The following is a 27,578-nucleotide window of genomic DNA, read 5'->3' as shown; positions in this document are numbered from 1 at the left end:
AGTTTCCATGGAAAAAAGATGGTGGTTCGCTTTTTGGTAAATGCATCTTATTGAGTCCAGTTTTGGTTGAAAGGAACGCTCAGTGAAAAAAAAAGAAGAAGAAAAAAAAAAAAAAACTCCTGAACTTGAAAATGTCAAGCCGGGCCACACTGATACAGGGGACATGGGAGTTATTAAAGATCTCTGATTGACTGAATAGCAGCACATTCAGCATCAATCACTAACCTCATATTTTTTCTATTATTGTCCTGAAAAAAATATTTTAGCATTTTGTCTAGATTTGAGCAAAATTGAACAAACTCAATCAGTAAAAATCGTACCTTGTTTTCATTTTAAAGAAGGGACTTTAAATAATGATGGTATGATTTTAAGACTTTCTATCTTCCTTGTTAACACGCCTTCCAGTTGTTTGGATGTTTAAAAATGCAATAATTCTTCTAGACTGAATGCACATCTGCAGCTCAGTTCTCTGGTAATTTCTGTACACATTTTGACAGAGGCTCCAGTCGGGGGTGTGATTAAAATTCCTTTGTGGCCGCTGTGCGTCTGTCGGGTCACATTCATTCAGTAACAGAGCAGCAGGGCGAGCTTGAACCATAATTACCAGCTTTCCATCAGAAAAGAGGAGATGCAAAATGAGATATGCAAATAAGAGCCTCTACTGTGGAAGGGATCAACTGTGAGGATTAGTGACAAGGCAATTAATCAGAACTGATTTACATATTTTACATGATGGCTTAGACAGTAGAGCCAATAGCCACAAGCTGCTACACTAAAAGCACAAGGTTATGTCGAAGGAAGAGAGGAAAATAGATTTCTGCAGGTCTCTCTCCTCTGATTTTACTATTTTGAGTTCAAATCAAACATGAAGGTGTTAAAAATCACGTTGCATTTAAGACTTCATAAATTTGAGATGTGACTATCTGAAGATTTGAAGGTAGATACCTGAAGATTCTTTACTTTGTGACACTTTTTCATTTCAGAATTCAGGTGAAGCAAATTTGCATGGTTCAGTTACTTGATTTCACACCACAATCAAAATGAGATTTTCCCCGAAGTCAGTCAGTGGTGACATCCTTCACATCTTCAGATGTCATAAACTGTAGGGGGACCCTCACCCACAGATAGCTCCTCTTTTGCACCTTATTCATGCAAGAATTTGCACTAATGACATTCAGGCGCAAACATACCCATCGCTGGGTACATTTTGTGCTTGTTTTGCTACAGGCTGAGTGGCACATCAGTAACTTGGCACTTACATCACCAACACCACAATGAGAAAGTGTGACAGAAAAAAGAAAAAATACAATTTTTCAGACCAGGATTCTTCTTGCACAGACATGCAGTAAAAATGCACACTTGTTGGCGCATTAGGTGATTATCCAGTGTGTGACTAAGAGATTAGAAAATAAAAGGAAAACACACTGACCAAACATTGGTGCCACTGCTGTTGTTAAGTGTGTAAAGACAATCCCTCCATCATCCATAGATGCTTGCTCTCTGCTTTTCAGAAGAATAATCAAATAAAACAATAGAAATATGAGAGAAACATCTCCCTATGCTCCTGCTCTGTCAGACAGCATCATTAAAAATCTTGGACTATTTTTTTGTGCTGGAAAACCAAACATCTTAATGTGCCAAACACGCAGCGTGTGCACCCTGCTTTTTATAAAGCAAGCAGTAACAATTTACAGATAAATAGCTGACAAAAGTTATATCACATATAAATGAACTGACTCTACAGCAGGGATCCCCAACTATATTTGCACAAAGGCCAGATTTTTTTCTCAGCAGACATTGTGGGGGCCAGACTGTTAATCAAGCAAATACGATCTATATAGATGTTTGGATTTCCTTTGAAGTGTACCTTATGTTTAGGCATTAGCAGTAAATCATTCCCTATCGCCTGTAATGCAGCAAGCCACAAGGGGGCCATTGAGATAGGGCCATTTAAGCCACATATTTCTAAAGCTGTCATGTTGTTCATCACTGGGTATGAGTTAAATATGTCTGATCCTGACTGGTGAAAAACACATGAAGTATAGAGGTCTTTTGTTTTTGACATCTAGGCAGGGAAATTTCAAGTATCAAATCCAGAAAAAGTGTTAATCTTAGTTAACTTTGGGGTTGCTTTAATAGCTGTGAAGATTTTGAAAATGAAAAGACACTATAGATACCATAACCCATTTTCCTCACATTTTCTGAATATAATAATCTTCTGGGGATCTGATGAGAAACTGCAGGGGGACAACTTTTTTTTAGCTCATTCTTTCAGAGATGATCAATATCATGCCATGTTGCTCCGATGTGCCTCATCAACAGTGTTGATGTATTGAGGCATGAGTCGGGCGGGTATCAGGCGTAAACAGTTCAAGTCCAGCCATAAATTCTCTACTGGATTGAGGTCTGGGCTTTGACTCTGCCACTCCTGAACATTCACCTTGTTGTCTTGAAACCATTTCTGTGCAGCTTTTGCTGTATGCTTCAGGTCATAATCTTGCTGGAAGATTAATCTTCTCCTAAGCTCCCAAGCTGTAGCTCTCTTGCAGACAGAATAAGATTGTCCTCCAGGATTTTCCTGTAGTATACCACATTCATTTTACCCTCAACCTTTAGCAGCTTTCCAGGGCCATCTGCTGAGAAGCATTCCTACAGCATGATGCTGCCACCACAATGCTTTACAGTGGGAATGGTGTGTTTGTGGTGATGCGCAGAGTTTGGTTTCCACCAAACATGGCATCTTGTCTGACGGCCAAAAAGCACCATTTTGGTCTCATCAGCCCAAAGACTGGCCATGTGCCATTTGGTGAACTGCAGTCCAGATGTAATCTAATTTTTTTCAACAGTGGCTTTCTCTTTCCCACTCTCCCATAAAGCTTTGACCTGGTAAAGAACCCAGGCAACAGTTGTTGTATGAGAGTCTCTCCAATCTCAGCTGCTGAAGCTTGTAACTCCTTTGGTGTCTTGGTGGCCTCTCTCACTAGACTCCTCCTTGCTTGTCGCTCAGTTTGTGAGGATGGCCTGATCTAGGCAGATTTACACGTGTGCCATATTCCTTCTATTTCCTGATGATGAATTGAACTGAACTCTGGAGGATATTCAGTTTTTTTTTTTTTTTTTTGGTTAAAAAGCCAAATTCTATTGACCATGATTGATTTATAAAGCCAATAAAATGGTAAAACATCCAAGGGGTGAAAATTTTATAGGCAATATACAGTAGACACAAGTGCATCAAGATAAAACCCTCAATATAACGATGTAGCCAACATCAGGTTCAGGTCTCTATAAGTCCCGTAAGTGTGATTATTGTAATTAGAGTTAAACAGTCATAAATGACAGGTAGTAGTCAGCACATGGGTTGAACATATGCATGTACAAAGTACACCAAATATACATAAAAACAGAATAAAATGCAAGCCAAAGTAAATCAAATGTCTTTTTAGCATGTACAGGTCGTACATAAACAGTATTAATGATTGAAGGGTTGTGTATTTGATGTTGCATTCACATGTTAAATGGCAGCTCCTCCATTGATGTGATACAGATAAACAACCAGACTAATGTTTTAGTTGGTACACTTTTGGCTTTTCAATCAGAGTACAGCTATAAATATTCAGACTTGATCATCCAGGTAGTGAGACTCCATGTCGTCTGTATAATTTATGAAGTTTGAGTTCAGCCTGCGTGGACACTGCTGACAGCAGTGAGAATAGCTGACAGCACTGTGTATCTTATTTATAACCAAAGCTTTGCCAGAAATACAAATGAAGGTGAAATGTGCTGAAATGTAATCCCTGCAGAGCTACACCAGAGACGGACTGCAGCCGAGCTTTGGAACTTTCAGAGAAAACTGTCAGAAATATAAAATCACTGAGTGCCTACTCAGAATGCTGCTGCTGTTATTTAACTGATCCAGCCAAGAAGAATAAACTCTTCTTTTATTTTGAGCTCTATGAAGGACTAGAGGGCATACTTTGGCTTTAACTGTCATATGGACGTACAGCAGAGAAGATGGTGCCTTTATTGGTGCTTAAAATAAAGAACAGAGAGTAGCTGTTTAACTTTGGATTGCCTTAAAGCATTGTGATTATTTTCCATATGGTACAGGATTGTGGATTACAGGATTGTGTTGTGCTTAAACTTTTTAGAGTATGCTGTTTGTGATCTAACTAATTTCTCAGATGCAGAATTATTTCAGAAAACTTATCAGTCATTGATCAACAAAGCCAGTTTAACACATTGTGCATTATTTTGTATATTTCAGGGCCCCTGTAGTACCCAGCTGTAACAATGGGCTCATAAAAGTTAGAATTATCTCAGGATCATTTAACAAACAAAAACAAATGAGTTTTACAGTAAATGTGACCTAGTAACTGCAACAATTTAATACCCAAACTCAACAGGCATCCGTTAAAGTTATTCACTATCAGTGGAGCCAGTTTGTAAAGTAAACTCTTGCTGAAGCTGGTCAAGAGAGGAGCAAAATCATCTTTTCACCAAGACAAGCTTTCATTGTGTTTTTTGTTCTATCTTCAATAAAGAAATGTGGTCTGATAAAACTACTGCTATAGCTTTATCCATGCTAGTTCCATCACTGGCTGCAATTGTTTACAGGGTTGCAGTACAACAAACCCACGTCCATGCCAGTAGCTACTGCCTCTTTCTCCTAAAATGACACGCATTGAAAAATCCTGTAGTGTGTGGCCAGCCTAAGCCCTCTTGCGGCACCGCTCATCTGAGTGCCTCTGTGTGTTTCCAACTTCAGTAGCAAGGCTCTGAGCAGAAGGATTTAATTGGTTGAGTAGCGTCAATTGTGAGATGTCAACCTTAAAGTCAAGAAAAGCTGCACTCTTTCAAGGAGACTACTTAAAAGCATTAAAGCTGTGCTGTTTCAAATCAAAACACACAGTAATACAGATTGTAATCCCTTATTTTGCCATGGCTAATAAAGGGAGACAGCCCTTATTTGTTCCTGTGGGCCACAACCCTGGCTCGATTTGACTCCTGGTCTTTATTAGAGGAAATACGGTATATCATAATAAGTACATTTCAATATTGTCAAGTACAGTAGTAGTTGCACATTATTACTAAATTACATGGCACTTATTTGCACCCTTCTTCATAATACATTTATTACAATCGGGCTGTCAGCATTACTGTGTTAATACAATGCAATCAAGGTCCATAATCAGTGCTTTAAGTTTTTCTAATTGCATTAATGTCATGCTTTATTGTCCCTTTCAGCACACTTTGACTAAACTCCATGTCACCTCGCTTGGAAAAACTCACCAACAGCTCACTTGAGAAGTTGAAAGCCACCTGTGTTGACTTGTGTTATCAAACATTTACCTTTTCAATTCTCACTTATTTACTTTTCAATCCATAACATCTTCCTTTTTCTGCAGTGACATTCACATCATAATCTTCGATCTATACCCATGTCTTTCAAAATAAAAGCCAACCTATATCCATGTATGAATTCAATCATCCTTAGTTTAAGGCAGTAGGAGAACTGCAAAAAACTAGTTTTAAATGCAAAATATTGGAAGTTTTAAATGCTGCAACAAATAATGGACTAATCACCTTTAACTACAGAAATTATGAAATTAATCATGACCTGGCTTGCAATTGAATATGTATTGTCAGCATTCTAGCTCCCTGATGTAGTTGGGCATGCACACTGATTGGTTAGAAAGCAGCATGGGATAAAATCCTCCAAATGTTTAACATAAAAATAGGAATCCCGGGATAGGCCTTGCAACAGAAGCTGTTTGTCACCATGGAAGTATTTTATCTGATTTTATCAGCATCTACATGCAGAAGGTTCTGCATGATTTAAAGGGCAAACTAAAGCATTATTGCCAATAATTGCTTTTTGAAACATATTTTCTTTCCCTGACTGAAGTGGAGCTGTGATGTTTCATTGTAATGCCAGACTTTGATCTCTGAGATCCAGCCTGAAGTGTGAGTGCATTGTTAATGTTAACCTGCAATGAGCGATGAAAAGAACAACAAAGGGACGAGGATCTGCTCTCAAATGAGTAAACCAGTCTCCTGCTAATCACATACTTTGATCCAGGCAGGCTCTGAACTGAGAACTTGTTCCTTGTAAGTCTTTGTTCTCAGGGTTTTTTTTTTTTAGCTGCTCTGGTTCTAGCAGGTTCTATGGATCTGCTCTGAAGTGAGTGAAGGAGTCTGCTGGAGAAAGCTTCTTTTGGCGTCACCTATCTGCAGGATTACCCCGCGTTATCAGACTACATCTCTACCTGGCAGTGATTAAACTCGATAAAAGCTCATAATCTCTGGAATCCTGTTTGTTGCTGCTGACAACAGCCTTGTGTTTTTGAGGCTGCTGACATGTTGTAATGCTCCTGTCAGCACAAATCCTTTTAACCTTATGACTTTTCCCTCCGTGTAATTTGTAAGATCCTCTCCTGACATCTGTGTGGATGTATCAGCCACATAGAGCAGCTTTCAGGTTTTGTGGTTGACATTAGTTACATGTTTCTCTTTTTTAGGAGTGGATTTTCTGTCACTTTCCTGCTGAAGCTGAAAAAATCATTTAAAAAGAAAATAGTTGATTAGCTTTAAGCTATAAAGAGACAGACGCGCGTGGGTTTGAAGCTGATGGATTTTTATTCTGAGCGACAGCCTCCATTGTTTGCATGCCAAGGCCTGAATGGATTGTGTGCTTGCGTTTGTTCCGTATTTTTCTCTTACACCCCTACGATATTTCTGCTTCTTTCTGCATGTCAATACAGATGTTAAAAAAAGCCATTTTTGACAGCTTTGTCTTCAAAGTGTCCTGAAAAATGCCACTGAGGTTGTCTTAAAACTACTACTGAGAAAGCTTAAACTCAGTTCCCCAACATGAGACTTATTTTCAGATTTAGAAAACAAACAAAGCTTGAATCAAATTCCAGTAGGGGGGGGTCAGGGATGCTGAAAACAAAAGGAAAAAAAAACTAGTAAGTGCATCCATGCCATTTTGCTTTGGTTATTTAGAAAAAGAAAGCAATGCTTCACACTAATATATCATAGAATGGTGAGAAAATACCACCTGTGTCCTGAAACGGCATCGGCTGTATTCTGTTTGCCTGTAAATTTATTTAAAATGAGAAGGTGTGAATGGAGGCCTCTGCGGCGACTAGTAATACAGATCATTATACAATCATCATAGCAACAAAATACAAAAATTACAGCTTTGTGATGTGGATGTTAAAAAGCAGCACCTGCTCCCCTGACTCTGGCCCCACAAATCTGGGCTTACTGTCAGATATGGCAGCATGATTTTGGCAATATTACAGTCAAGATTGTTTTGATCTAACCTGACACGTCAGATAGACTGTTTCCTATCTCCATTGCATGAGGTATACTTGACACCCATCTGGGACTACTCCCATTCAAAGCAGTTGGACAAGGCAGGACTTTTCAAAACATTTTCAGAATGTCATTGATTCATTACAAGCCAATCAGAGCAGCCAGACAAAATAAGGTAAAGGGCATGCACAGCTGAGCTTGACCATATGCACTGTGTAGCATGTTGGTGGATCAAACTCATGCCAAGGCCAATCAGTAGAAAGGATAAAACATCTCCACCAAGAATAGATTTCAGTGCGATTCCTTGCTCCTCTTTTGATAAAGAAATGCTTCCAGATCTGAGAAAAACTATGGCAAAAGCTACATCCATGCTAATACCTTCACCAGTGGAAGTCATTACTGCTGATTTACAATTCAACAAAATGCTGCCTGTAACTATCATAAACTCATGCTGAAGCAGGTCAGGAAGGGTAAAACATCTATGTTGTGAAAAGCTTTCAGCATGGTTCCCAGTTCTGATAAAACTTCTGCCATACTATAGCGTCATCCAAGCTAGATGCCATTGCTACCAGCTTTCAGCACAACTAAACCACGCCTGACACTATTAACTCTTTTGCCTGAAATGGCACTGATTGGTTTGGTTTAATTTTAGACCAGGCACTATCATTTACAATAAAGCTTTGCAAGACTGGTCTTCCAGGCCTACTGGGAAATCTGTCTCTTTTTAGACATTCACACCATGTGGCTCAGCTCAGTAGAGCTGGTTGTTTGGCTCCCAGCTGACTCTTCATTTGGTAACAGTTTGTCTTTTCAAATGTGGATTAAATTATGACAGAAGAAGTAGGGAAAGAAACTGGCACTCAAACAGGAGCTAGTTACTCTGGCTAACATAAAAGAGCTGTTTTGAGGCACAGGCTTTTCCGTTTACTCATAAGCACTCGGCCTCTTACCATACAAGGTTTTTTGGGCTGATGGTTTATCACAGTTTCAATTAAAAGCATGTTTGTGACAAAACAAAGATTACGTATGTCAAATGGACTCAAGTAGCCTCTTGTTCAGCACAAGACTCCTCAAGACTCTTGTGTCCCTTCATCTGACTAGACTACCTTTGACAGTGAGGTCTGCAGGACTGATCTTCTCCACGCCAGGTATATTATTCAAACTGTGGTACAAATAATTTTTGGTGAAGAGTAGGAATCCTTTCCAATGTGTGTAGAAATTTTCTGATATTTGCAGCGTAGATGTCCATTTAGAGCTGTTGAGTACTAACATTCCTTCATTTCATTTCTAAAGTCTGTCCCCAAGTCCTAATCCCTAGTGGACATTGTGGATCACATGATTGCAGACAACCAACACAATACCACAGCAGAGTTTTCTATGGGAAGAGCAGACATTACAAATAACTGAATTTGATTATGTTTCACTGGTTTTTTAAAGGCTAATATCCTGATATTGAATATATAGATCATACAGCTCTGCTGTGGGACATCTTGGATGTACTCTGACAATAAATACAAAATAGTAAATGAAAAACAAAGGGGATAATGTGAGCTGCAACAAAAAGTAACTTTTAAATGTCTGCATTTTATAATGAGAAAAGAAATGCTTTTTGTACCCAAACATTAAAACCTGTTTGTAACTCATCAGCTACTTCCTCAGATGTTTGTTTCTGTGTAGAGGCACACATCATAAAAATGTGGATGATCATGGTCTTGGTTTTCAGCTTGTTTTCATAAGTTTGAGCCTCATTGTCTCTGCTGCTGTGGTGACTGTCTCACCTCCTCTTCCGCCACATTTCCTTCTCCAGTCATGATATAGTGCATTGTGTTAAATGTTTTTTGTTTTTTTTTTGGGGGGGGGGGCACTGCAGTCATGACACGTGTGTGTAGGTAACGGCAAGTATATCTCCAGCTTTAGGCGACTAAAGCCACTGTAGCAGCTCAAAGAGTAAGACGGTTATATTTGAATGTGAAATTTTAGGGGATGATGAAACAAGGTGAAGGAGCTGCAAGAAGAAGGTGAAAAATTATATTTTTATTCCACCAAACATTTTACAAATTTAACTTTTAAGCAACAGTATGTAGCTTTTCCTCCATAGAATAAAAGTTTCAAATTTTATCAGATATTATGATGACTTTCTGCATGGAGGATGGCATCAATCCCACTTGCTGTCAGCACTTCTATTTATTATTATTATGATTTTTATCGAGCACGCTACATTTGTAAAGAAAGTAAAAACCAAGTTTAACATGTTATTTTTCTTTTATCCTGTGTTAAGAGTGCTTGTTGTAGATGTTGAAGATATTGTGAAAGTTGTTGACACATACTGTATCTCAGATATCCTCTTTAATTGGAGACAGAGAGCAGTCTGTGGACTTTTTTCTTCTTCCTGTCTAGGGATTTCTTCCCTTTATTTAAGTTTAACCAAATCAAAACAGAGACTGATGCAGATTCAGCCTTTTGAAGATGAAATTTAAATATTAGTGTTTACTGAGATGTATCTCCCAGTGATCTTAGAGGCAGACTAATGGTATAAAAACTGGGAAGCATTACAGAGCCACAGACACGGATTGCAACAGTTCAAGTGTTCCTAGAGGCGACATTGCCATGGAAACCAGATGGTTTCAGGGTACAATGTCAGCTGCACAAACACCACAGTCCAAAGCTTTGTAACTCTTTGGCAGCCATTTGGCGGACATGTTTTTGTCTGTGCGGATCCATCTGGGGAGTTCCTCCCTCCAGGACATTGATTTTCTCTTTCCTGTAAGTGGGCTGATGCCACAGAGTGTGTGTGTGTGTGTGTGTGTGTGTGTGTGTGTGTGTGTTGGGGGGGGGCTCAGTGACTCTATTTCTATGGATGCAATCCCAAGACACCCTTGCAGTGTCTGTTGTTCCCTTTCTTGTGCTTTCACATGTTTCATGTCATACAGTGAGATCAACTGGGAGTCTTACATGCTGTGAAGATCTGCCGGAGTGCATGTGCATCCTTCCATCCCAGAGCAGGTGGCATCACTTCCAGCATGAATGCAGAAGTGAACTTTTAAGTGCATGTCTGCATCTTTTTGAAAAATGTATTGTGAGTAATAAATACGCCTTATGAGGTACCGTTTTTAGCATGCCCCACACATGCACCAGGTATGAAAGCTCTGACGATGTGACCCAGATAAGACACATGGCAGCCATCATGCAGCAATCTCGCTGACACAGACGTAAGGCTTTGTTACTCAAAGAAAGCCTGGGTATGTTGAACTTGATCCATGGCATACCCCACAGGTAAAGAAACGCACAAAACCACTGTAAAGAAAAAGCAAACTGATTAAAGTGTTAAACTGATGAAAAACTCTATCAAACCCAAGATCAGACCTAAATGTGAATAACTTCTTCTCATAAAGGCAGCATAACTTTGATCTTCACAGGAACTTTTTATTTGAGAGTTAAAATGTCACCCCGTTTTCTGTTTTTTACCACGGAGCTGAAACAAAGGTCAGCGTTCCCATGTGAGCCCTACGAGTCATTTAACGGAGAATTGCTGAAAAGTTCATTCGAGGGCTCATTTGGGACCTGTGGAGGGATTTTTATGGCAGAAAATTATGAAGTTTCAGCTTGTCAGCGTGTGAGAAATGTGTCTGAGCACCTCAGGGAATAGGATTTTACTTCCAGGCACAGTTCTTCATAACAAAGTAGGATATTTTCAACATCCACTGTGAGTTTTTTATGAAGCACACTTCTCCTGTGTCTACTGCGGCACATTCAGCATGTTTTTTACTCTCATATTGTCAATAAAAGTCACTTGGAGTTCAGTGAATCCTCTTCTCTGTTAATAGTATTACTTCCACTATGAACATGTATCTGTATTATTAACATACCAGCCTAATGTTATGGGGCATTCATGAATGCTTAGGCTGGAATTTATCTTTGTATGAATTCTGTATAACAGCTGTTAGCTCCATTAATGCCTGTTTAGGCATTACAGAATAAGAAATAGATAAAGAATTCAACTGAATTCAGTGTTTTTTGTTTTTCACTGAATAGCTTTTCTGAACTCTAGAGAAAACCAGAGAACAACCCAGTGGACCTACTTATTCAGCTGATTCTTTGCTTTCTGTCTTGTCTGCAAGATCCTTGTTACTTTCTGAATGATGTTGAGAAAGAGTAAAGTGCGTTTTTGGATGTAGTCGTATGTAGCTGTAAGCCTTTATGGCCCTATTTAAAGAAAACAGAACCCGACAGGTGCACATACAGTAAATTTCACCTTACACCTGCTTGTAGCAGACCAATGAGTGATGTTTTAAACTCTGTATAGAGTTTATCTATTGAGAGCTAAATTTATCAGTCCCCAGCTAGTTTAAAAACATGTTTGTCTCTGTGTTGTGACAATAAGACAGTTTATGTATTTAACTACATACTAACTCTACTGACATACTGCCTACTGAGCCTCAGTCACCCCACTCTCTTGCGTGTTGTGTGACAAATTAGTCATGTAATTTCACCCTTAGCACTAGCACACCAATTATTATGACAACTACAGAAGCATACCAACCACGCTTGTAGTTGTCATCCCTCCTTTCTACTGAAGTCTATATACATACAGATGATACCTCCTATAGCAGGGATAATCAACTGGAGGCCTGGGGGCCACATCAGGCCCCCCACATCTTCCCATCCGGACCCCAGAACATTATCAAATTCCAAATGTGCAGAGGAAAAAGAAAGTTTTTTTTTTCTTTGAATACTCCCTACAGCTTTTAAAACAACTCCAAAACAATTGAAACTGAAACAATTTAATCATCCATTTTTCAGAAATCCACCTGTTAGTCATTATTAGAAAATACAATGCATGTTAAACACGTATTTATTGGTCCATTCTAAACAGGTATTTTGGAATTGCAATTTTCCTGCTTGGGGTTTTTCACTTACCACTACACAGCATCAAACCCAGTGGCAGACAACATGACAGTCACAGAAATATTCAACTAAAATATCTCAATCGCCCCCTTGTGGTTGGCTGTGATATAGGGACTGATCTCAGAGCCTAAAAGTTACACGCATTTTAAATAAAATACAAATATTTAAGTTCGGACCACCAAAATGCCTAATTAGGAAAAAACTGTTGCTTGCACAGATGTAGTTGATGACCCCTGTTCTATAATGTCTAAAACAAGGATGGGAACTTTTTAACAGTTGTTAAGCCCTGATAGAAAGTACCTGTAGCCATGGGAGAGAATAGCTTTGCAACAGAGTTTTGCTTGACATCTTTGTCTCCAGCCAAAACGACCGTCAGTCCTCGAGAACTTCAGCTGTTCAGAGCAACTACTGGACATATATTTAGATATCTATGTGACCAGTATCCTGCATTTAACAGCAATATGGCCATAGAGACTGGTAGGTTTATTGCCATTCCAGAGGAAGACAGAGTGTGTTTATTGTGTAACTTTGGTGAAACTTAGAACGAGATTCATTTTCTGTTTTACTGTCCAATTTATGATGATTTAAGGGATTTACTTTTCAGGAAAATGTCCTTGATTAATGCAGACTTTTTCTGGTTTGATGATTATGAAAAACTTGAGTTCTGTTTCATAAAAGGTACTTTTGCCATAGCAGATTTTATCTGCAAAGCTTGGGAGAAAAGGCAGAGTTTATTGTTTACTACTGAGCTGAGAAAAGATCACGCAACTTCGTAATTGTTATGATTTATTTTATTTTATTTTGTAAAACACTGCAATTGTGTTTTTTGGGTGTCTTATAAACCCATGAGGGGTTGGGCACTTTTTGTGCATGACACGTAAATAAAGTACAATCATCAATCATCTATAGCATATAAAAACAGAGAGGCTGTGACACAGCGTCATGTTTGCGCTAAAACAGGACAAGGGGCACAATTTTCTTCTCTGAACCTGACCCAAGATCTAGTTAGTCTAGGTTAGCCCATTAGCACATTAGCTGCTACCCTGACTTATAAGCTTACAACAGCCAAATACTATCCCCTACTGACAACATGAACAAATCATCCAAAATAGCTAACCAGTGCTCTGTTTACTAGACACCACATTACACTCTGCATTACAAATACAAATTTAGTCTTACCTGTCCCATACTAATCCCATTTACTGATGATCTCAACTGTAACCTATGCTAAAAAGGTAAAATCTAATTGACAGCGTGGCGTTCCCGGTATCTGAGCATATGTTTGAACGCCAGAGTCTTTTCGGTCTTTGGCCTTACTATACTCTTGTAAGCCCTGGACATTAACTGATACCCAGAGAAGCCAACTGGACTCCTTTGCGACAACTTCTCTTTGGCACATCTTTGGGTATCATTGGCAAGACCATGTGTCTAATGATGACTTGCTCAGGAGGTTGGAGGTGATTTTTACAGGCTCCTGGAATGTGTGAGTGTTTGTTTCTGAGGTTAGTCAAAACCAGTTTAAACACCTGAAGCTTTCAAAAAGTGTCTGAAGAGAGAAAACAGACAAAGATATTTGATTGCTTTGATTGCAGGGAGTTCTTGAAACTTATTCAGCACAACAATGTGTTTTCATCTCTACTTTTGTGATTTTAATTGCAGTTTTTTTGTGATTTATTCTAAAAGGACAATGATCAATTATCTCTGGGTTTGGGATTTGTTCTTTGATATGCTGAAGTGTAAAATAAGCAGTAGAAATGATTCTTTTTCATGTTTTTGTCTTTACACGGACAGCTAAACATTATTCTTGTAAGTAACTGAGGAAGTCTAGTCATGATCTTGCCTTTGTGTGCTGGGGAGGAGCGTCAAGCTGCCAGCAGGCATTACTCTGGGGTTAAAATATAAAGGAAGAAAATGAAATGGCTCAGCCTCTGTGGGCTTGGACAACCTGAAGAAACGGTCAAAAATGAACTTTGTCATGGACGATACCTTGCAGTGTACTTGTAGCCTGCAGCTGATCCCTGGAGGTGCAGCAAGGAGCACTTAAAGCTCTCGTTTGTGCCATTGGGCTTCACAATACTTCTGCTGTAATAGCCTCAGTAAAATGAAAAGTGCTGTTAGCTGTTTCTCTGGGCTGCTTTCACTCAGTCTGTGTGATAGGAAACATCTGCCTCCGTGGGGCAGTGTGAAGCACTGAGCATGCTCAGAGGTTTGATTCTGTTTGATAGCTTTTGGGCCACTATGTTTTAATAACCAGTGATATCTGGTTGCTTTTTTTGTGTGCTAATTGATTTAGTCTTGACTTACATATGTTTATTACAAAGTTGGAGCTGTCTCTTCTTTCTTATGGACTTGCCTTCCTGCTGAATGCCATTCCCTGCTGGATATTCCACACTCAACTATATGTGATGCTAGTAGAAAGTGGAAGCATTTAGGAACAACAGCAACTCAGACATGGAGTGGAAAACCACGTGAAAAGTTTGGTGGAGGAGGGGTAATGGTATGGGGCTGTTTTTCAGAGTTTGGGCTAGACCCGTTGTTGCAGTGAAGGCCAGTCCTAATGCTTCAGTATACTAAGACACATTGGAACGTGCTATGCTTCCAACTGTTTGGCAACAGTTTGGCAAAGGCCCTTTTCCATTCCAACATGATTTTGCCCCAGCACATAAAGCAAGGACTATAAAGACATCTTTTGATGAGTTCAGTGTGGAAGAAATTGACTGGCCCACACAGAGCCCTGACTTCAACCCCATCCAGCAAGTTTAAGATGAACTGGAATGGAGACTGTGAACCTGGCCCTCTAGTCCAACATCAGTGCCTGTCCTTATAAATGCTCCTCATAAAAGTATTTCATACTTCAAAATAGAGTTGTTCCCAGTATCGGAAATATATCAGCTTAAAATGCAGGTATTGGTATCAGCGAGTACACGAGTTTATGCATCGATACCATTTGGTTTAGCTTTACATTTTGCTTTGTTTAGACATGCTAAGTGTTAGCGCTGTAAACTGGAAATCAATTCGTCTTCGCTGCCAGAAAACACTGCGAGCACAAGCTACTGTTTTTAGAGCAGCGAAGAAGAACCAAAGGACCCACTGTGATCATTAAAATGTTTTCAAAACCTTGTGTCGTACACGACAAGAAGTGACACAGTTTATCAAAAGATAAATAACTTTTCAATCATAAATTGTTGCCTCTTTCTTGATTTCCTCCTGAAGCTAGCTGTTATTGGTTCCCATTGACGCTATTGATGCCTTTGAATCTCTTGCGGCAGCATTTTTAGCAGCCTGGAACCTGTGTGACTTTTCGGTAACTTGGCACGCCAGATGGATTTGTTTCACACATCTATCTGGAAAACTGGTTATAGACAGTGTTTGGGAAAGGGCAGAAGCTTTGAAAAAAATTCTGAAGGTGATAAATGGGGATGAACGTTCTGTCTGTCGCATCTTTACAGGCCAATCACAGCAACAAAACATGTGACGTAGCGCTACCAAGATGCAAACTCCAGAGAGAACTGCATAACGCGAACCTGTAGACATGTCAGTACACGAATTTTGTCATTTTTGAAAAGAAAACAACTCCCTGCTGTACTTCGTTCTTTTTTTAATGAATAAATGTCAAGTTCTGATAAAACCGGCGCTTTAGCAGCATCCACGCTAATGTCTTCCACCATAATTGCACCGGCCTCTCGTTGATGCTTGCTTACGTCACAACTCCGCTGCGCCTGAAAGTACTGCCCCTTGACGCTGATTGGTCCTGTCACTTCCTAACTGGGCCAGTTAGTTCAGGCAGGTGTCTTACAAGATGGATTCGCCAGTGAGAAACAAGGAAACGGGTGTATCCATCTGCTTTGCAAGGTTACCTTTAGGGACTTTAATGATGAAATCCACACTAGTAAAACCGATATTTAATGTTTTTTATCCATTTTAATCCATTTGCGACCATTTATTACCGCTTGAATGCTAACTGTCATACTCTTTACCCATTGTGAGGGTCTGTCAACCAATGGTAGGCTGTTCCGTAATCATGTCATGGTGCCTTGTTGGAGCATAGAGAGAGAGTGAGAGCCTGTGCTGCAGCCCCCTGTATTATTCTTATTTTGATATTTAGTGGTGTTGAGTGTTGTTGAACCATGTTCTGAGTCAAATATAGGTCTAAAATAATTTGCTAGTCTGCACAGTCAGTCCAGAAAGTCACACTGGCATCAGATTGGTTCTCTGTATCGATACCCAACACCTTGATATCGGAATCTGTATCAGGAAGGTAAAAATGATATCAGAACATCTCTAGGTTAAAAGTAGTTCAGTCTCTTTCCAAGGCAAGGAGATCACCCAGCTGGTAAAGGTCCCTGTTTGTTCAGAAAGCCATTCTTTCATCAGTACCACTGCTTATTAATTTTCATATTTTACCTGCTGCTTCAAGTCCTTAATCTCTGTAATCCAGATACAGCAGATCATAGCACAAAAGGCTTGTTCAGATACGAGCCAGGAGAGAAAAGGAGTTGATCATGCTGGTGTGCTGCTCTCAGAGAGTCTCATTTACATCTGTAGATCATGAAACATTCAGTAAGAAATTTTTAACGCTGTGAATAATTTAAAGTTTAAATGATTTACCGTTGCTGCAGAGATTTGATTAAAAGGAGAGGAATAAAAGCACTTGAAAGTGAAATAGACTGAAAATCCTGTATCTCTATGTACTGTATAGCAGCAGAATTCTGCAGAAATCCACCTATGTTGCTATACTCGTCCATCCATCACACACATTTTGAGTAACCTAAAAATTAGAGACCCCATATTGTGGCTTTGTACATTGCTTTGTGTCTTTACTGCATGAATGAGTGCCACCTCCATGAAGAAAAGCAAATATTTGACCCGTTTCTTCTTCGGTCAAAGGTCTATTATCATGTCAGCAGCAGCTCCTCCTCTGGGAGGTTCAGACAGTTTTACACGAACCCTTCTGTCACTCTGAATGCGTCTCTCTCCGTCGCCGTCTCTCCCAGGCTTTCAGCTCACAGGCTCCCGGGTGATGATGGGTTTCTCAGATGGAATTAAAATGTCTCATCCCACAGCTGTCACCCATGCAAATTGCATTGTCTCCAGATTTCTATCACTGAGAAGAGCCAGCAGACGCTTCTGTTCGATGCCTTCTTTTTCATTTTTGTGTCATAATGTCATTATCCAAGGCCCTGCTGCTTCTCATGTTAATGCTTCAGACAGTCATCTTTTAATCTTCTCTCTTTGTGTGTCTTTGTGTGTCTTTTATTTTCTGCTGCAGGTTTACCGGCACTCCTACATGGCCTCCTACACCATCTACAACATCCACACACGGTGAGTGTTTCATGTTCTCCTCAGCAGGTGCTGAGAGGAAGCCTGCGTGGTGAAGAAATATGTTTTCATCAGAGAAAGATGACTGTGAGCCACTTTGGTTTGAAAAACTCCACAACAAGGCCAAGGCTGGGGGCAAATATTGTTGCCAGCTTTTTATACTTCAAGATGCATTGAGAAAAGAGGGTGTTGCTCTGGTTTTAATCCTTGCTTCAGCTGATCTGGACTGTAACCTTAAGAGCAGGGGCTATGTAAAAGCAAGATTTTTAGGATTTAATGTTCCTGTGAGGAGTTTTAGCTGGTTCTGAAACAGTGAAAATAATATTTGACTTTTTTTGAGTTGCAAAGTAACAAAAGATCATCAGCAGTAGGTCTTGTTATCTTCAGTGAAGGCCAATCCTAATGCTTCAGCATATCAAGACATTTTGGTCAATACTATACTTCCAAGTTTGTGGCAACAGTTTTGCGAAGGCCCTTTTCTATTCCAACATGATGGTGCCTCGGTGCATAAAGCAAGGACTATAAAGGCATGGTTTGATATGTTTTGTGTGGAGGAACTTGACTGGTCCGTACAGAACCCTGACCTCAACCCATATGGAGCACCTTTAGGATGAACTGGAATGAAGATTGTGAGCCAGGCCTTCTCATCCAACATCAGTGCCTGACCTCATAAATGCTCCACAGAATGAATAGGAACAAATTCCCAGAGATAAACTCCAAAATCTTGTGGAAAGCCTGCCAAGAAGAGTGGAGGCTGTTAAAGCGGCAAAAGGGGTCAACACCATTTTAAAGTACATACACTATATTGTCAAAAGTATTCACTCACCCATCCAAATAATTGAAATCAGGTAATTCAATCACTTGCATGGCCACAGGTGTATAAAATCAAGCACCTAGGCATGCAGACTGTTTCTACAAACATTTGTGAAAGAATGGGTCACTCTCAGGAGCTCAATGAATTCCAGCTTGGTGCTGTGATAGGATGCCACCTGTGCAACAAGTCCAGTCATGAAATTTCCCCGCTCCTAAATATTCCACAGTCAACTGTCAGTGGTGTTGTAACAAAGTGGAAGAGATTGGGAACAACAGCAACTCAGCCATGAAGTGGTAGGCCACGCATAATGACGGAGCGGGGTCAGTGGATACTGAGGCACCTAGTGCACAGAGGTCGGCAACTTTCTGCAGAGTCAATCTCTACAGACCTCCAAACTTCATGTGGCCTTTAGATTAGCTCAAGAACAATGTGTAGAGAGCTTATGAAATAGGTTTCCATGGCTGTGGAGCTGCATCCAAGCCATGGATGCAGCTTATGACAAGTAACTTTCATGTCATATCAAAGCACACTTACTAACATGTATTGCTAGCATTGTTGTATCGTAATTCCCAATTAAAAAGAATAAAACATTTTATAGGGATGTGTCAATATTAAAAAATCTCACACGATGCTAATAAGCCTTTGCACAAACTGCATCAAATGCCAAGAGAGAAAGGCACACTTGGTTTACTAAATTATCACAGACCTAAAGTTTGTCATAAGAGCTTATTGCTTGTTCAGGTGCTGTCCTGCCTGTGGGTAACATTACATGAGTGTTTTAAACTCTGTAAACAACAGCATTTCCAAATAAAAATGTGGATATTTCCAGCACCGTTAACTTTTCATAACCCCTTATTTGTCCAGAATTTTGTTTTAATGCAAATCTTGTGCAAAATTTTGTGTAAATGCAGACTTGAATGATTATTCCTAATATGTACCAAAGCAATGTAGACAAAATGTAAACAAGTCAGCATCAGAGTTCATGACCACCTCTACATGCTCCTCTTGATAAATTGCTTGTTGTCTGTTTTTCAGGGAGGTTTGGGAGCTGGACCCTCCTGAGGTGGAGAACTCAGTTCTGCAGTACGCTGCCTGGGGAGTTCAAGGACAACAGCTGGTGAGTAAAACACAGAAAAGCCACACAACAACACACTCCATTCCCTGTATTAGGGGTTTTAGGTTGAGTGAGGATAAATATGTACTTCCTGTTAATACGTACATTCATTTTTTGTGCCTTAATTCTGCAAATGTGTACCACAATGAAGTTATTTTGTTCCTACAGCTACTGAAAACATAAAACCCTAATTCCAAAAAAGTTTGGGCATTGTCTAAAATGTAAATAAAAACATAATTTAATGATTGTCAAATCTCATGATGTTAACTTCCTACACAAAGACACATAAACAACATATTGGGTGTTGAAACTAAGATATTTTACCATGTCAGGAAAAAATATGAGCTCATTTTGATGGCAGCAAAACATCCCTCAAAAGAAAGGACAGGGCCATGTTTACCATTGTCTAGCATCCCCTCTTCTTTTAACTACAGTCTGGAAATGTCAGGGAAGTGAGGAGACCAGCTGCTGGAGTTTTTGGAGTAATGTTGTCCTTTTCTTGTTCACGAAGACTTTGAATAGTCCACCGTCTACAGCCCATAATATTATCAAAAGTGTCAAAGAATCTGGAGAAATCTCTTTGTGCAAGGGACAAGGCCAAAGGTTAATGTTGGATGCTTGTGTTTTTTGGGCCCTCAGGGGCCACTGCAGAATTTATTGTCTGTCGACACAGTTCACCATAAAGCTGTATCATGCAAAGAAGCTATTTTAAAATGGACTGAGGAAAAATGGAAAACTGTTCTGTGGTCATATGAATCAAAATTTGAAACTCTGTCTTGAAACCATGTACACTAAAGAGGAGAGGGGCCATCCAGCTTGTTATCCTGGCACAGTTGAAAAGCCTGCATCATCAATAGTATTGGGTTGCATTAGTGCCTATGGCGTGGGCAGCTTACACATCAGGAAAGGCTATCAATGCTGCAAAGTAGATAGAGATTTTAGAGCAACGTATCCTCCCATCCAGACAGCGCCTCTTTCAGGGAAGGCCTTGACTTTCAGAGACAATGCTAATTGTTCTCCTCATCCCTAATACTTTTCAGCATTGATAGTGTCTTTCCAGTTGTGTAGGCTGCCAACATTATAGACACTAATGCAACCCCATATCACCAGAGATGCAAGCATTAAACTTTGCGATGGAAAAACGCTGGGTGGTTTCTCTCCTCCTTAGTCCACAGGACACAGCATTTGTGGTTTCCAAAAACAGTTTCAAATTTTGATTCATCTGACCACAGAACTGTTTTCCATTTTGCCTCAGTCCATTTTAAATAAGCTTTGACCCAGAGAAGACAGCAGCGTTTCCGGATCGTGTTCATGTTCTTCTGTGCATGATACAGCTTTCACTTGTATTTTTTAAATGTAAAACCACACTACCCAAAATCCTGTTAAATTAAAAAATGGGGCACTGTGTAAAATTTTAATTAAAAATAGAATATAATTATTTGCAATTTTCATAAACCAATATTTCACTCACAATAGAACACTTCATACCAGATGTTGAAACTGAGACCTTTGACATTTTGTAAAAAATATACAGCTCTAAATGGAATTTGAAATTTGGATTCATCTGACCACAAAGCAGTTTGCCGTTTTGCCTCAGAGCTTCCCCTTCTCTGAGCTTTGGCCCAGAGAAGAGGGCAGCATTTCTGGAGAACGTTCATGTATGACTTCTTCTTTGCATGATACAGCTTTGTATTTGTCGATGGCACAGCCAACCGTGTTGACAGACAATAATTTTTGGAAGTGTTCCTGAGCCCATGCAGTGATTTCCAGCACTCATTCAAGCCTATTTTTAATGCAGTGCAATCTGAGGATCACCAGCATCCAATACTGACATTTAACCAGGTCCCTTGTGAGATTTCTCCACATTTTCTGAATCTTGTGATGATATTATGGACTGTAGATAGTGGGAAATCAAAGTCTTCTCAGACAAGAATGGGACAACGTTCCTCTCCAGCTTGTCTCCTCACTGGGCAGCGGTTACAGACTGTTGTTAAAAGAAGAGGGGTGCTACACAATGGTAAACATGGCCCTGTCCCTACTTTTTTGCTGCCATCAAATTCAAAATAAGCTAATATTTTTCATGAAATGGTAAAATGTCTCAGTTTTATCACCTGATATGCTGTTTATGTTTTTTTTGTGTGTGTGTAGTAAGTATAAGATTTGACAATCATTGCACTCTCTTTAAACAGCACCCATACTTTTTTGGGATTGGGGTTCTACATCATATAACTGACCGCTGACAAACTCAGTTTAACTTCCAGTAATTTTCCACTGAAGTTACCTGAACATTCCCAGTTATCAGACTAATGTGATCATTTAAATGAACTCACTGACAAGCTAAAATCTGGGCTACAGTAGGAGTGTTTTGGCCTTATTTAGCACATTTGTGTAATATTTGTGCATAAATCACACAGAGTTCCATTAGAGGGTCATTACATCGATGAGAGGGTGAGAACTAGCTCTCCAGTATGCACAGCTTCATTAGCTAAGAGTGCATCTCTGCAGACAATGACATGACACGTGTGTGTTTTTTTTGTGAGCGTGTAAGTGAGCTTCATCGTAATTTGTCTGGAATTTGTGTCTCCTCATTAGAAAGATGCCAGAAAACAAGGTTTAGAATATAAATGAGGGCTGTCATCTCGTCATGTCCTGAGTGATTCATGGGTCACACGAAGCAGCGCTAAACATCAGAAGATTAGCAGGATAATCACGTCTCTGCTGTTTACAAAGTTTGATCATTAGGCCTTGTTTGACTGGCTTTCATAATAAATGTGTTTATACTGTAAATCAGCGTCTTTTTTGAAACTCTGACACTGGCAAGACTTAGGAGTGGGTAAACATGAGAAGAAAGATGTTTATGTTGTTTTCTAATTTAGGAGGCTGAATTCTACCACAACAACGATATCAAAATAGAACTGAGTGTCTTTAACATATATTTGTGGTGTATAAGGAGTCTCATTACATCCATGCTCAAATCTAGATTTAAATACATTCAATAGAAAGATAAGACACTACAGTGAAGTTGCTTTGTGTTGAAAGTTCAAATTAACCCAATAAGAGAAAACATCATGAAGAGTTAACCAGGGCTATTTAATTAGTTTGGATTATGGGCCAGTTCCCAAAAAAGGATCCATATGAAGGGCCATAGCTTTAATCAATCAATCAAACTGTTTTTGATTTTCTTATCTGTGACAACCTCCTCAGGCATACATGCTTTGAGGTCTGCAGTTATAAATGGCTTTCTCTTTTGGCCTTCAATCCATGCCATTAGAAGAGATAGTGATTTAGTCCTCTCATGCCCCAAGAAGGGCACCAAATCTTTTCCCTTAACTCAACGTCAACCCCAAAGTCTTCCTAGGACAAAAATCAACCAAGTGGTTTCAAAGTTAGCATGAGTTGTCTCAAAATACCCTCTCAGGCAGCGTTAATCCCGTGGACTAAAACCATGACTCTCAATGTTTGCAGCCTTTTTTCCATGAGAAAGACTAGACGAAGACCAGCCAAAAAAAGATCTCTGATGACTAAACCAGACTTAAAGTAGGTTTAATTTTTGTCAAGATGACTGAAAAGAGACTAAAATGTTTTTAGTTTTTGCCAGCCATTCATGATATTCCTTTACTGTGGGTGATCTGTCAAAATACAATGCATCTGTATCTATTCTGCCTCTCATCTGTAAAAAGCAGGGACCCCAGGTTTAGCAAGGTGCATAGAACACACTACCATGACTTCACCCAGAGGCTTTCTGGGTAAAAAAAAACAAAATGCTTCAAAAGTTTTCAATAGTACATATGTTTGAGCCAATATTGTTCTGTGGCCCATTTAAAAAAAAAAACTTGCTAAATTTAGTGGAGGAACTGTAGGCTACCCATCTGATGTATAGCCTAGCTTCCTGGCTGTTACAGCCAGCATCCTTCTTAAAGGAGCAATGCTCTCTAAAATCACTGGGGGCTAATGCCACTAAAATGTGAAGACTTTTTTTGGACTGAAACTAGACGAGTTTTCGTCGACTGAAACTAGACTAAAACTATAAAGGGTAGAAATGACAAAAATCCACTTTTTAACATTTTTTGCCACTCTTTAACCACTTTTCACCATTTATTTCTGACAATTATTTCCATTTTCCCACTTTAAGCTACCTAAGTTTGACTTGCCCAGCCACATTGTTAACATTTGGAAAAAGGCAATTTGTACTCCAGCATAAATATATATATATAATTTTTGCTTTGATATGAGTGGTTATTATTCAGGTTACATGTAAAATATGGTTTTCACAGCTTTACAACTTTACAATGGATCATTGTTTTCTGACCTCCATTGGATTGGCCCCCCTTTGGCTGGGCCCCAGAAAGCTCTCCCTTTTCTTCCCCCTTATGGACGGCCATGGCTGCACTTGTCAGTGTCACTCCTCCCTTCATTTTAGAATCAAAATCAAGCAGGAGCATCATTTTTTCAAGCTAAATGTTTTCTAGGTCAATAGCTGCAGCCCATGTCAGGACAGAATCTATATCCTAGAAAGAAAAAAACATATATGAAGCACATGGAACTATTTAAAACAATGTTTTGGACACTTTTGAAAAGCATAGGTCAGCTTGTATTGTTGCAACAGTAACCTTCAGAGTTTGGATCTGGAATAAATGGATAAATGTGATCTACAGTGTAAAAGCGCTTCTGATGACTGTGAAGCCCATATAAGCTCAAAGCCCAGCCGTTCCATTCAGTCTCTTCCTCTGATGTGATCTCTAAAATATGCCCAGCTCCTGTAAAGGGATCTAACTGGCAGCGCTAAGATCTCTAATGACTGATTAGAGAAGTTGTAGAAGCTCTGCCTCCCATCTGAGCAGAGAACTTTGTTCCTGCAGAGTCTGCAGCTAAGTCTTGATTTCTGTGCCTCCATCAGCTCATGTGAAGCCTGCCTCCTGGACTGATGATATCTCGATCCTGGCAGTCAGGCAGCAGAGACCCCGCTGACTAAGAGGTTGTAGCAGAGCGGAGAGACGGAGACACTCTGTGAATTATTTCTCATGTAGGATTTCAATAGGATGCAGACTTCTGCTTTAGAGAAGGCCAAAGATTCTGTTTCCATCTGAGGGAGATCTTATTCTGTGTAAACATGAGAGATGGACTTTATGTTTGTTTGACCAGAGCTGGATTAATATTTTGTGAAATGTGTCAGTGAGGTTCAGTATTGTTTTTACCAAAGGAGAATAAAGCATTTGGTTGTGTCAGTGCTGGGATGTTGTATGGCTTTGAGATAGTCTAAACCTCCAGGCACTGTTGCTCAGAACTAGAACCAGGAGTACTTTATTAAACCCCCAGGGGAAATGTGGGTGTTGCTCTTACACATATGGATAAAAATATAAAGAGATTATTTTAAGAGGTTTAAAATGTTAGCAGTATAAGCAAAGTGCAATTTTGCACCATAGAAAAGTTGTAAGATGATAACAGTCTGTACACAGTTTAAATTTAACGAATAAAGGAATGAGTTCATTTCCTAGACTAGCATGGCTATTTTTTGCTGGAGCAGATGGAGACCATTAGAAAAGTTAAATCTTTTGTTAAGACCCTGTGCGATTTATTTGTAGTGAGATCATAACCAAAATAACTTCAGGAAGCTTTTGCTTTTTTGGATTCAGCACTAGTGAGACAAATATAGCCCAAGACAAACCTCAGGGATCAGCAGGAACAATAGGTGGTTTGCAGATGACGTCATGTCACATGAGACAGCTCCAGATGGGGGCTGGAGGTGATTTCTGCATGGAAAAGCTCTATCAAAATGCAACAGTGCCAAACATTCAAATTGCGGGATGAAGGAATTACAAATCTAAAGCTAGTTTTGAGTCCTGAAAGTAGTGACAAGTTCAGACAAAAAAGCTGAAAGACCCTGTAAAGTGAAATCCAAAATATGTGTCCTAACACATTAGATATGTTTCTGTAACCATGTGAAAACACTGAGATCTACATGTGACTGAATTTTGGATTTAGACCAGTGTTACTCAACCCTGCTCAACCAAAGAGCCAAATTGTTGAAAAATACCTTTGCAAGAGCCACAGTCTAAGTGATGAAAAGTGGCAAAAATGGCATAGAGTAGCAATAGAAATAAGTTAAAGGTGGCAACAATGGTAAAATGCAGCAAAAATGTGTGAAAGCAGAAGAAAATGGTCCAAAAGTGGCAAAAAATGAGTGAAAAGGGAAAATAAGCAAAAAGCAGTCATGAGTGGCAAAAATGGGCAAAAAAAAAAAAAAAAAAAAAAAAATAGAAAACAAGTGGTATGTAATGGCTAAAGGTAGCTTAAATGGGCAAGAAAGTGGCAAAAAAAAAATGGTAAAAAAAAAAAAAAGTGGCAAAAAGAATATAAGCACAAATTTGGGAAAAAGGAAACAGGTGGTGCTGAATGGCAAAAGGCAGCTTATTTAGAAGAAACATGGAAAAAAATAGGTAAAAACAAACAAACAAACAAAAAAATAGTAAAAAAAAAAAAATCCGGCCAAAAGTGGCAAAAATTAGGAAAAAAAGAAGTTGTAAAAATGGGCAAAAAATTGAAATGGGCGGTAAAAGGAAACAAGTGGTATTTGATGGCAAAAGATAGCTTAAATGGGTAAAAGTGGCAAAAATGCTGAAAAGGTTTTCTGGGGGAATAATTTGTCAAATTTAGACATAAAGGAGCCACAGATAATCACAAAAGAGTCACATGTGGCTCCAGAGCCACACGTTGAGTATTACTGATTTAGACAGAAAGTTTTTCACCTCTTGCTTGGCTGGGTTTAATTTGGGCGGGGCAAATAAGTGAACTGGTGATGTCACTGACTCACACTGGGGAATAACCCCGCCCCTCTAACACTACAATAGATACAGTCAGCATCGAATCACAGTTGCATCATAGATGAGGGTGGGGCATTTCAAGGGGGAAAACAATCCTTTCCCCCTCGCCCGCAGCACTGTCAGCCTGTGGATTTTAAATTCTGATATATATGCTAAACGCTAAAATGTCATACATTGATACCTTACAGCCAATTGACAGAGATAGATCCATTAAAGAATTACTCTAATATGATCAGATTCTTGTCCGTATCTTATAAAAGAGAGGATGAATGATCCTACTCAATGGCCTGATGTTTCATTCCCCGACATCTTCTGCTACCTGGTTGAATCACCCGGTAAGAGGCAAAATCACGTTTACTGATGAATTAAACCTCACATAATTTCAATGTCTGACAAGGAAATTAATACGTTTTAGTGAATTTGTGCACCAAACAATGGTTGTTATTGCACAATAGCCATCATGAGCCTCATATTGGTTATTGACGACTCGGTATATCACACACAACAGCCTCAAAAACTATCGGTCCCTGGGGGCACATAACTTTTTTACAGGTGGATTTGTTGGAGTTGTGCTTCATCACACACTTATTACGCTGTATACTCATTAGCTTTCGTAACGAGGCAAGGTAGCCTGCATAACGTAGTAGTTAGTTAACTTCTCTTAAAACTAGTAATTGAATATTCATGTTAACTACAAAACAATCTGACACTGTTTAAATAAGGTGAACATAACGTTGTCATACCTGTAATGAAGTGCTGACTACAGACATACACATATTTGGATTTTGGATCCAAACTCATCCTCCAGCCGGATCGGCTTGAAGCCACCATGTTCTTCTCCTTGGCTCTGTGCTTCGATTTGGTGAAAAATAAAACTTCAGATTTGGATTTTTTAACATATTTTTTGTGCAAAAGGTAAATTTGCCAAATCTATCAGACACAATGACACATTTAAAGCATCATAACAGAGATTTGAGCCAGAAAACTGACTTTGTCTCTTCTCTGGCACAGAGCCAAGCAGCTGTGCTCTGTTCATAAGGTCAATATTAGGTCAAGGGGCAGGCTAATGGCGTGAGTGCCTGTCGCATTTTATAAATTTGGGAAGATCGTATTTCTCTTGAGTGGGCGTGGCTTCAGCCCATTTCACTGACACGTCCACACCATCCTGCAGCAGAGTTTACTGCCTCGTTTTTCAGAATCTTGAAGCTTAATTTTATAAACTTAGAGATGTTTCGTTTGACTGAAATTTGACCTGGGGGTTCATAACACAGTGACCATTCATACA

At 39.4% G+C, this 27,578-nt stretch overlaps 1 protein-coding gene across 1 annotated transcript in view; it reads left to right on the top strand.

Moving 5' to 3' along the window:
- LOC121523123 (inactive dipeptidyl peptidase 10-like) overlaps window positions 1-27,578 on the top strand; it is a 175,310-nt gene that overhangs the window by 105,988 nt on the left and 41,744 nt on the right. Inside the window, exons 6-7 of the mRNA XM_041807896.1 lie at window positions 17,495-17,547; window positions 19,394-19,475. Coding sequence (XP_041663830.1) covers window positions 17,495-17,547; window positions 19,394-19,475 — 135 coding nt within the window. The remainder of the gene's footprint in view (window positions 1-17,494; window positions 17,548-19,393; window positions 19,476-27,578) is intronic.

The sequence above is a fragment of the Cheilinus undulatus genome, linkage group 15, assembly GCF_018320785.1.
Source record: "Cheilinus undulatus linkage group 15, ASM1832078v1, whole genome shotgun sequence".
NCBI classification, from domain to species: domain Eukaryota; kingdom Metazoa; phylum Chordata; class Actinopteri; order Labriformes; family Labridae; genus Cheilinus; species Cheilinus undulatus.
The sequence above is the reverse complement of the archived record's forward strand: the minus strand, read 5'-3'. Positions and strand labels throughout refer to the sequence as shown.